Source organism: Quercus suber, unplaced genomic scaffold, assembly GCF_002906115.3.
Source record: "Quercus suber isolate HL8 unplaced genomic scaffold, Cork oak 2.0 scaffold_305, whole genome shotgun sequence".
Classification (NCBI taxonomy): Eukaryota; Viridiplantae; Streptophyta; class Magnoliopsida; order Fagales; family Fagaceae; genus Quercus; species Quercus suber.
Genome location: NW_027069761.1, coordinates 586845 through 598267, shown reverse-complemented (window position 1 = coordinate 598267; position 11423 = coordinate 586845). Strand labels below are relative to the sequence as shown.

Genomic DNA, 11423 nt, shown 5'->3' with positions numbered 1-11423 from the left:
TTAGGAGCAGACGTCATAGGTTGAAACTCTCTCTCTCTCTCTCTCAAAAAAAAAAAATTATTATTATGATTGGTATCAATCATGCACTCTAAACTCTTTGTTTAGACAAGTGTATGTACACAATTCGTTAATAATTAAAGGGAAATACTTGTCCTAGAAATCATGTCCTACTACATCAACTACTATCCTGATCATACCAAAAAAAATAAAAATAAAATAAAAAACCTAGACTAGAGGAGAGTTTCACCCTCTCTTCTCTCCTTTTTTTTAGTCCTCGCTATTTATACAAGGCTTTGACTCCTGATGCTCCTCCTTGCTTAGGTTAATTCTAGGTTTTGTTTTGTTTTGTTTTTTTTTTTTTTTTTTTTTTTTTTCGTTTTTTTTTTTTTTTTTTTTTGCAATTTGAAAGAAGACATTTTTGAGAGAGATGGTGATTTCTTTTTGGAATATTTGGGCTATTTAATGATTATGATGTGCATGGTTTGGGAGAGTTAACTACATTGTATTTGGTTCTTGAGAAAATGGAGGAATTAACTGAACTAATTGCACCTTGTGTAAACTGGTCCCTACTCCTCCACTAGTGAGGTACGGTCAAGCATAAGGGGAAACCCCACCCTATAGGTGTTGTGCAAAAAACACTCCCATAACCGACCACACCACACCATGTACAAGCTTACTTAGCACCATGATGCCCTTAAGAAGTTCCAGCCTATACTAAAATATATCAATAGAGTTCCAGAGCCTAGAAACCAAGCCCAACGCATGTGGATTTCTATTCCACAGTCCTTACCCCAACCTTGAAAGCCCTTCTTTTCTTTTAATTAACAAATTTGTTAGAATAACCTTCAAAGCCCAAATGGCAGTTCGAGAAATTAAATACTGCATTATACTCCATATTTTAAGCTTTTAAAAAAAACACACACACACAAACAACAAAGGCCCTTATTGTATTTCAACTAACTAGTTTCTCCCAATATTCATTCTCCCACATACCCACTTCTTTCATTATATTTTATTTTCTTCAAGAAATGGCATCAATAGCTGGAACTTGGAAGATCATAAAGGAGGAGGCATTGTGCATGGAAGTGTATCCCTAGGGGATTTCACCATGGACTCCACCATGAAATTCTTAATCCTCCAAAATTTCTTACCCTCTAGACATGCCATTGTTTCTGAACAGACCTCAAGCGCTCCTAGAGGAATTGTTGGTTCAAATTTCAAGAGCTTTGAGTATTCACTTAACAAGTGAAACATGTAGTCGTAAATAAAGTCCATTTTAAGATTCTCTTGAATGAATTTGCTTGCTGCCTCTCCAATAGCCTGTGCCTGAAATAATAGTGTTGGAGGAGACAGAATTGTGAAGAAAAACAATTAGATAAAGAAACGAAGAAATTTGAAGCATATCTAGCACCAAAATAAGAAACATAGTGCACGTTGGGTTCAATTATTGACGATCAAAGTGCTTATAGACTAGTGTGACAATGAATGTAATCAAAACAACTTTAAAAATATAATAAATAAATGTGATTTTAAGGATATTACAAATTTTACTACTTAAGTTTTATAATTTAATAAGTCATAATAACAACAACAAAAAAAAAAAAAAAATAGTTAGCGTAGGAAATATAGCATAAGTTAAAAAGGCTGTTGTCAAAAGTGTAAATATTCTAAAGTTAAATCAATCTCAACTATTAATTCCATTAAAATTTAAATGGGAGAGACATAAGGATGACATTGTGACTTGATTTTGAAAGCTGAACAACTACATTGATACAATTAATAGATGAGGACTTGAGGGATCAAATTAAATTTTATTGGGTAAAATACAAATAACACCTATGAGGTTTGAGCTAATGTTAACCAGGTTCAAAACTTTTCAAAATTGATTAATTTGGTCTCTAATTACTGTGAGAGAAAGGAGAAAAAATAAGTAACAATTTAGGGTCCAACTTGGGTTTATGACCAATTTGGTTAGTTTTGAAAAGTTTTCGATTTGGTTAACATTAGCCAAACCTCAGAGTCCAAGGTGTTAATTGTACTTTAGCCAACTTTACTTAGTAGTTGGAGGATCAAACTAATAATTTAACCAATTTATTTATTATGTTGTTAAAGTGGCATCAATAATCTTTATAGTAAAATTGGTAGTAGATTTAATGTTTTCAAATTAGTTTTTTGTGATTAGTGAAATGTCAATAATATGTGCAAGATTTATGTAATAAAATTTGTAGTATTCTTATCGTCACTCTTTCCAAAACATGCAGTACTAGATTACTATGTATATTTCAAGCATCCTACGAGAAAATCAGAAAAATCATGTTGTTTCTTTAAGGAAAAATAGAAAATTAACAAAAACAATTAAAACCATTTTGAGAAGGCTTTTAAATAGTGCATTTCTATATATGTGTTCTGCATTTGTTTATGTTTTTCATAATTCAAGAAAAGATAACTGTCTAAGGAAAACAAAGCCACACATGCATGTCCACAGGCTAAATTTGGTTATGTCAACAGGGGAAGAGAGAGAGAGGTTTACTTTGTCAGTGTGATTATTGCCCCATTCGACAGCAAGTTTAAGATCTCTGCATATATTATCAGTTACTTTGATGGGCCAGTAGTGTTGCATAGGCACCAAGCTTCTTGTGAAAAATTCGTGGTACTGAGGCATCAGTAGCAAAGTCATGGAATTGCAAGCTAGAATGTACTTTTCACTCACTGACCATGTCGATCCTTCTATGTAAATTTTATATCTTCAGATGAAAATGGCAAACAAAACAGAAAATAATGTCATTAATAACACTATGAATGTATTATGACATATTTCAAAGGAAATTATAAGAAAAATGAAGAAAAATAAATTGTTGAGAAAATTAAAGAAGCGTAATATTTACCTATGGGTGCATTGATCTTCTAGTTTTGAGTTCTTGAATCCTTGTTTAGATTCTTTTCCCCAATCCTGAATACAAATAAAATAGTTGAAATAAATATTTATTAAAGAAATTGTTGCTGATGAATCATAAGCCTCCTCTTAATAAAACCTAGTGACACTCCTCATCATTTGAAAATTGAAACTAAAGTATAAGAATCTATTAATCACGGTTGCAAAATTCATGAGTTTAGTAAATAGACGAAACTAAGTAAATGCAATGAATGGACTGAGACCAAGAGAATTAGACTTTTTTTTTTTTTTTAAGAATACTAAGTATTTTAACACACACTCACACACGAGAAGAGAGGAGAAGATCTTAAAGAAATCGACAGTGGTGAATATCTAAAAAAGAGATACTACGTCTACAACATTTTTACAACAAATCACAAGTGGTTAATTGTTATTAGTTCAAATTTGAATTTAACACTAAAATTATTTTTTTGTCCCAACAATAAGAACCAGTAACAACCTGTCACTTAGGATTTGTTGTAAAAATGTTATAGACATATCATTTCTCTATCTAAAAGTGCCAAACTTTTGGTTATACAGCACAAACTTTGAACCTCTTTAATTCACACTCATTTTCCAATGTAAGATTAACCCTTTTTTTTTTTTTTTTTGAGAATACTAAATATTTTGACACACACACACACACACACAAGGAGAGGGAAGAATATCTTAAAGAAACTAGTAGTGGTGTATATTCAAAAAGACCTAACTCTTGGTTACACAGCACAAGCTTTAAACCTCTTTAACTCACACTCATTTTCCAATGTGAAATTTGTTGTATATATAGGTATATACATGAATAGGTTGTAATAATGATATTTAAGTTTGGAGAATATTATTTCATAAAGTTTATAAAGTGAAAATTTAAGTTCTAAAATTTTCTAAGTGAATTCGAAATTCAGTATTTTCGATTAGTTGAAGTCTTTCCTCGATCGATCGAAGTGATGAGTAAAATTGTTCTGGAGTCTCGGCCTGGTTCGATTGATGCTCAATTTCTGTTTGATTGATCGAAAAGAACATTCAATCGATCAAAAGAAACTCTCAATCGATTGAGACTTGTAAAACTGAATTTTCAGCAGAATTTTTGGCAACTATTTTGATCGTTTGAAAATGTTTCAATCATTGTGAATAGTTTTATGAAACATTTTAACTCTCCATACGTGCCTTTTGGTGAAGTATATCCCTATGGGTATAAATAGAGGTTACAAAGAAACACAATAAATCCTGTGGTTATTCTCCAGAATTGTTATCTGTAGAATCCAATAACTTGGTTATATCATGGGGACAAGTTTGCGATAACCCTTTAGCAATATTAGTATAAGGGCAAATATTGTCCAAGGAAAACAATATTGTGCTTCCAAGTTATCTATTTTCTGTTTGTCTTTTTTATTGACATTGTTCTTCCATCATTACTTTGTGTAATATCCCCAACAGAATTAACCCACTGTAGACAGATTTAAATGGCAAGAATGTGATTGTTGTTACATAAACAATATAGTAAATGAATATTTGAATTAGTCTTTTCAATTGATGATACATCATTATGTAAGGCTTATGTAGTAAAATTTATAATATCCTTAACATTGCTTAAGTGAATTAATCATAATAAAAATAAGAATATTGGGTGGTTAATAATAATAAAAATATAATATATATATATATATATATATCATATTAACTAAATTGATTGTGGTTAATAATAATAAAAATATAATATATATATATATATATATATCATATTAACTAAATTGATAGTTAATAAACTAAATATTATTTAAGTGATAATTAAATATGAAAAAACTCATTTAAATTTTTGCCTTAAAACTCAAATTGGTTTTTTTTTCTTTTACTACATATTATTACTAAAAATGTCTCGATAACTAAACTTATCCACCCATTAATTCTAGAATTGTATGAATATTCCTTAAAATAAAAATCAAGGAATTTGATAAAGAAATTTACTTGGATATATAAATGAACATTCCAGTCGTGTTTGTCAGAGATCCTGCACTTCATAAGTTCCATTCTTGTTCGAGACATGTATGGGTTTCCTTTCCAGAAGGCATAGGGTTTTCTATCCTTCCATTCGATCCTTTTATTGCCTTCTTTTAGGGCCTCCAACGTAGTCTTCCATGGCTTTATATCAATCTCAGGCCTAACAAAGGAAAAATTTTGTTAATTATTTTTTTGAACCAAAAAAAAAAAATTTATTATAATTATGAATCATATGAGAAAACAAAGGAGGGCAACTCCTGTTATAATTTTTATTATTATTCTATAATAACCACTGGTACAAGCTGAATCATTTGAAGAAACAAAGAAGTATAACCTTTTTTTTTTCAAGTTTACTTAATTAGAAATGTTGTCCACAACATTTTCACAACATTTACACAACAAATCTTAGGTGGTAATTTGTTATTAATTGTTACATGCGGGTAAAAAAGTAATTTAAGCTGTGAATTCAAATTAAAACTAATAACAACTTACCATCTATAATTTGTTGTGGAAATATTGTGGACGTAGCAGTTCTCGTAGTTATAACATCGGACCATCTTGCAAAACTATTCTCATTTTATTGGACAGTGCAAAGAAAGGCTACCTTCACCTTGATTCATCAAATCCTATTAACTTTGGGAATAAACAATATATCTCTTAGGCCAGACCATCCAAAGGGAGGAATACACTGTATATTACTAAATCATATCTAATTAAAAAAAATTATTGGATATATCTCTTTGTAGTTGGAGTACATCATTCTCTTTTAAAAATCAGATTGAAATAAATAATTAACCATATTTATTTGATGTATTATTCAATATATCAACAACAGCCATGCTATAATGAAATTTTAGGGGTGTGAGTTTACGAGTACCTCATCTTATGGGTATTAATTACATGTTTGTGTAATTTACAAGTGTATGTTACACGCGAAATTGTGTTGTATACACTCATTATATAAATACTTTTTGTCGCATTCCTCTTTTTGGAGGAGCTATTTGCAATTTTCATTACATACTACGGGTCTCCCAAAACTTGTAAACCCCAATAGTGTATGAGGATCACTTGTTGTGAGAGTCCTACACTATATGTATTTGATAATTTGATATATATGTAACCTGCACCCTCACATGGGTTGGATACATGGTATTCTTTTTTTGTATGTAGCAAAAGCACCCATGCTGCGAGTAACTTTTGCAATCGAACTGTAATTGTTCTTAGAAGTAAATTGTAATTAAATTTGAAAAGGAATTGAAACTTACCAACCCCAGAAAGACCAATCAGGGAAGACAATGTCTAGTGATTCATCATCATTACAATAATGGAACACCGGTGGCACCGACGTGGCTTTAGGCCCTTGGTGGTCTCGTTTTTTAATCACGGTTTCGTCTCCACACCAAAACATCAGCTCCAAATCTGGTACCTTCCCAGGGTACAACCTCAGAAGCTGCAAAATTCCCCATATTGTAAAGACATCCCTAGTTTGATATGACCCCTTATATTTCTCAACATAAGCCTTTCCCTTTACAATAACAAGTCTAAAATTTGCATAAACTCTTCCACTTTCCACCATGTCCCTCGTGATTCCGGCACTCTTCCATGGCCGTAGATCTTCGTGAATCCACCGCATGTACTCTGGACATGCCACAGGGGATGACTCCTCTTTCTCAATTGTTACCGGGTAATTGGTTGGACATGTTAAGTTCAAATTGGAGCAATTGAATTTGGATGGGAACTCAACTTGGACAGAGGACTTTTTAGGACTTACTGTGGTTGCAAATGTCCTAAAGAAGTAGTTACCTGTTAAGGCAGACTTAAAAAACAATGAAGAAACTATATAAGAAAAATATATACATTCTAATTGAAAACGCATAACTGAGAAAATGAGAAATAATATGTCTATAACATTTTTAGAACTTTTTTACAACAAATCCTATGTGCCATATTGTTATTGGTTGTTATTGTTGGGGCAAAAAAATAATCTTAGTGTTAGGTTCAAATTTGAACCAATAACAATCAACTACGTATGATTTGTTGCGAAAATATTATGAACGTAGTACCTCTCAAATTAAAGATTGTACTTGTTTTCTTTAAGCGAAAAAGAAAGCACAAATTATAAGTTTTGTTTCAGCAGTTATGACTATTAATATATAGTTCTTTAAATTGAAATTGAATAAATTTATTGTATTTCACACTACAATTTAGGTTGGATACTACCAAATCTGCTTATCACACCCTTTCAAATCAAGTTTTGAGAAGAGGATTTTAGTTATAATTAATTAGCCACAGGAAGTGGAGACCAATGTATTCAAAATCTCAAACTGAGCTTTCTCCAAGATCCACGATATTGAAAGTTTTGTAAATATAGGGGAATATACCTTGAGTAATTCCTAGGTTAGCCAATGGCGTGTAGCTATGAGTCTTGATTAGCAAAACGGAATAAAAAAACTTCTTTTAAGTAAAAGGTGTAGTAGTCCAAAAAAATAGCACTAATTTATCCTTAGTCATAAGTTTTATCCAAGATGCCACTCGATTACAAAGGCCATTAAAATAAAATATCATGTAATAGATGATGGGAATTGGATTCTAAAACCAATACATACTAGAAAAATATATAATGGCTTTCAATTGTTAGTTATGACTGTTAATATATAGTTCTTTAAATTGAAATTGAATAAATTTATTGTATTTCACACTACAATTTAGGTTGGATACTACCAATTCTGCTTATCACACCCTTTCAAATCAAGTTTTGACAAGAGGATTTTAGTTATAATTAATTAGCCAAAGGAATTGGAGACCAATGTATTCAAAATCTCAAACTGAGCTTTCTCCAAGATCCACGATATTGAAAGTTTTGTAAATATAGGGGAATAAACCTTGAATAATTCCTAGGTTAGCCAATGGCGTGTAGCTATGAGTCTTGATTAGCAAAACGGAATATAAAAACTTCTTTTAAGTAAAAGGTGTAGTAGTCCAAAAAAATAGCACTAATTTATCCTTAGTCATACGTTTTATCCAAGATGCCACTCGATTACGAAGGCCATTAAAATAAAATATTATGTAATAGATGATGGGAATTGGATTCTAAAAGCAATACATACTAGAAAAATATATAATGGCTTTCAATTGTTGTTTTAGACTCAAGAAATTAGGAACGGGGCTAACCAATATTAACCAAAAGAACATTCACTCCCGACTAGCCATATTATTTTTGGGACTTCCCCTAAAGTTTTTTTTTTTTTTTTTTTTTTATAATTATTGCACTTATCTTTCCCTCTAATTTAAAATAAGACACTTACCTTCCCTGAATGGCTAAAAAAATAGTTTTAAAAAATCCCATAAGAAAAGGCTAAAAAATCTTGAATTTCTTATTAGGGGTTGAGTGGATGACAATTTAAGTAGAGGATAAAGTTTAAGCCGTTTTTAACCCCTTTTCGGTCATTTAGAGGGAAGGGGTTATATATATAATTTGATAGTTTTATATGGGAGGAAATTACATTTTATCACCCTAAACTATATTCCAAATTACACTTTACATTTTAAAATTTCAAAATAAACAATTTGCATCCTAAATTATAACTCATGTTACACTTTGCACTCTGCCGTCAATTCTGCCATTATATTAGATGGCATCATGTGAAAAGACTCAATTGTCCATCTTCTCAATCTCTTAAAAATAAAAGAGAAATTATACTTTACTATCCTAAACTATACTTCCAATCATACTTTACACCCTAAACTTTAGTTTTCCATCCAAGATAACAACAAAATTAATAGCAGGATGCAGGGGGTAACACATGTTATAGTTTATGGTGCTAACTATGTATTCTAAAAATTTAGAGTACAAAGTGTTGTTTGGAATAAAATTTATGGTGATAAAACCTATTATTTTAAACTAGATAAGAGTTAAGTATGATAACGAAAAACCTCAGCAGAAGTTAGTGTAATTTTCCTTTATTTTTCTAGTCAAATCACTGCAAGTCACTCATAAAAACCATATTGCATCCCACTAGTTTCCCCTTAGCAAGTTTTTTTTTTTTTTTTTTTTTTGATAACTACCACTCAGCAAGTTGATAAAAATGCTACAGCTCTTCTCCATCGTTAGGGAGTGTTTGGTACATGCACTTAAAAACATGTGTTTTGTTGTTTGAAAACATATATAGAAATACATGTGAGTGAAAAAGTGTGTGAAAATGCGTGTAATGTTATTTGAAAACTGAAAACATGTGTTTAAAATGATGTACCAAACAATACTTTAGTCCTGGCAATAATGAAACCTAAAAGATAGATTCAAATGGTCATTACTCATTAGTCATTATCAAAAATAGCATGACTCATTACTCTAGTGCCTTTTATCCATTTTTTATATAATAATTTTAATTTTCTCCCTCTAGTTCTATTCCTAAACCCACGGTCCCTTTCTCTTTCTCTCTTCTCTTCCCAGAGCAATGGTTGACTTCGGTCGTCGGCTGATATGGGTGTTGGGTCGCCAAACGGCCCAAACTTGCCGAAGGGCGGGGTAAGATAGAAAAAAAAGTAGATGTTTGGTTTAAATATAAAGATGAGATGTGAGTGATTTAGGACAGGACCATCAAGAGTGGGGTTGATCAATATAGATCACAATAATCATACAGGTCTTTGGTTTATGACTTCGGAAAATGGGAAAACTCTGGACATTGTAACGAAAGTTATGGTCAACAACCACGTAAAACACCTCTTTAACTTTTAAAAGGAAAAAGAAATTGTTATCAACTGTTAATAAGCAAAGAAAAACAAACAAACTTGGGAGGATAATAGATAGCCTGGGAGGGACTTACCTTGTCAATCAAATAACCAAAGCTGATAACAAAGACGAAGATGAAAATAGTTATGGAGGCCCATCTCTTCCCAGAAGACATCGAAAAATGACCACACAATGGAGCTCCTTGTGACCAAAACCCGAAAACCGAATGAAAACAAGTTCCCATATCCATTAATATATATATATATATATATAACAACCACCTAAATTTCTATCTCTTTGACTTGAAATAGTGATAATGGTTTAGGTAGTTTGATAAGAGATTTTTGATAATATTATTAAAGTGTCGTGGAAATATGTATGGGTGCAAAAGTGTTGTGAAAATATATGTACTGTTATTTAAACAACAGTACATATATTTTAACTTTTCTTCTAAAATCTATGGCCATTAGACTTTCTAAGAAGGTTGTCCATTTGGCTGGCTTGAAGTTTGATGTATGACTTAATTATCACGGCATAATATCTCATCCCATTGAATCTTTCAATTTCCTCTCATTTTATTTTTTATTTTTTTTACTAGAATTTTAACTTATGGCATCCGCTTCTTATAATTGTATTTTTTATCATCAGATTAAGACATCAATCAATTTTTGGTATAAGTAGGAACTGAACCCCAGATCTTTCATTCAACTATAAAGGTCCGTTTAGTTGGAGGGGTAGAAAAGTGGAAGGATAGAAAATGGTGGAGGATAGAAAATATTTTAATTTCTCTCTTTTTTGTTTGATTGGGAGTGGAAAAGTAGATGTTTGGAAAAAGTGAGTTTATTTAAATTTACTTATATACCCTTATTAAAAATAATGCCCAATTTAAACAAAAAAGTGACAAACAACCCAAAAAATAAAAATAAAAATAAAAATAACCCAGTTTCTTAAAAAAAAAATCATGTCTAGTTAAACAAACAAAAAGAAAAAATGAAAAAACAACTATCACACCCATAGCCCAAAAAAGTAAAAGAATTAAAAAAAATTAAAAAAAGAAAAAGAAAGAAAGAACTGGACGAATTGCCCATGTGCAAGTGGGCATTTTTATCAATCAAGATCTTCAGAATCCCCATCCAGTTTTCTCCCCATTTTGGGGAAAAAATGTTTTTGACATTTTTTTTCCCTCCTCTCTTTCCAACCAAACACTCACCAAAAATGTTTTCTCCCCCATTTTCTCTCTTTTTTTTTTTCATCCTCCCTAAAATTTCGCTGAACCAAACATACCCTAAAAAACTTTATCAATTGAATTAACAGAAACTATGTACTCTCATTTTTATTTAGATGTAAGATACATGACATTTAAAATAAGAGTTTAAATTCCATAAGGACTGGGTGTGAAACTCATAGTTTACAGTAGGGGTGGCAAATGGGGGGGTTGGGTCATAAATGGGTTGGATTATAAATGGGTTGGGTATGTAATTAACCATTTATTCATTTATGACTCGTTTATATATAAATTAATTATCCATTACCTGCCCAACCCATTTAATTAGTAACTCGCCCATTTAACCAAATATGATCCAAATAAATAAATAACTTATTACTAAATTTTCCCATTAAGTTAACAACTACAAAATTTCTCATAAACCAAACAGGACACTTGAAAATCGGATTAAAATCTTTTAGCTTTATAACAACATCAACCACTCCATTTTCATTTATTTTCCCAAACTTTCTCACAAACCAAACACAACTTCTCCTCACCTA

At 31.1% G+C, this 11423-nt stretch overlaps 1 protein-coding gene across 1 annotated transcript; it reads right to left on the bottom strand.

Moving 5' to 3' along the window:
* Positions 1 to 786: 786 nt before the first annotated feature.
* Positions 787 to 9913, bottom strand: LOC111997245 (uncharacterized). Its single transcript, XM_065782527.1, has 6 exons — positions 9751 to 9913; positions 6193 to 6743; positions 4895 to 5087; positions 2886 to 2950; positions 2531 to 2744; positions 787 to 1326 (listed from the first exon to the last, which is right to left on the bottom strand). Exons 1-6 carry the CDS (start codon positions 9904 to 9906, stop codon positions 1057 to 1059), a joined length of 1449 nt encoding a protein of 482 aa, XP_065638599.1. The 5' UTR covers positions 9907 to 9913; the 3' UTR covers positions 787 to 1056.
* Between the last annotated feature and the right edge of the window lie 1510 nt (positions 9914 to 11423).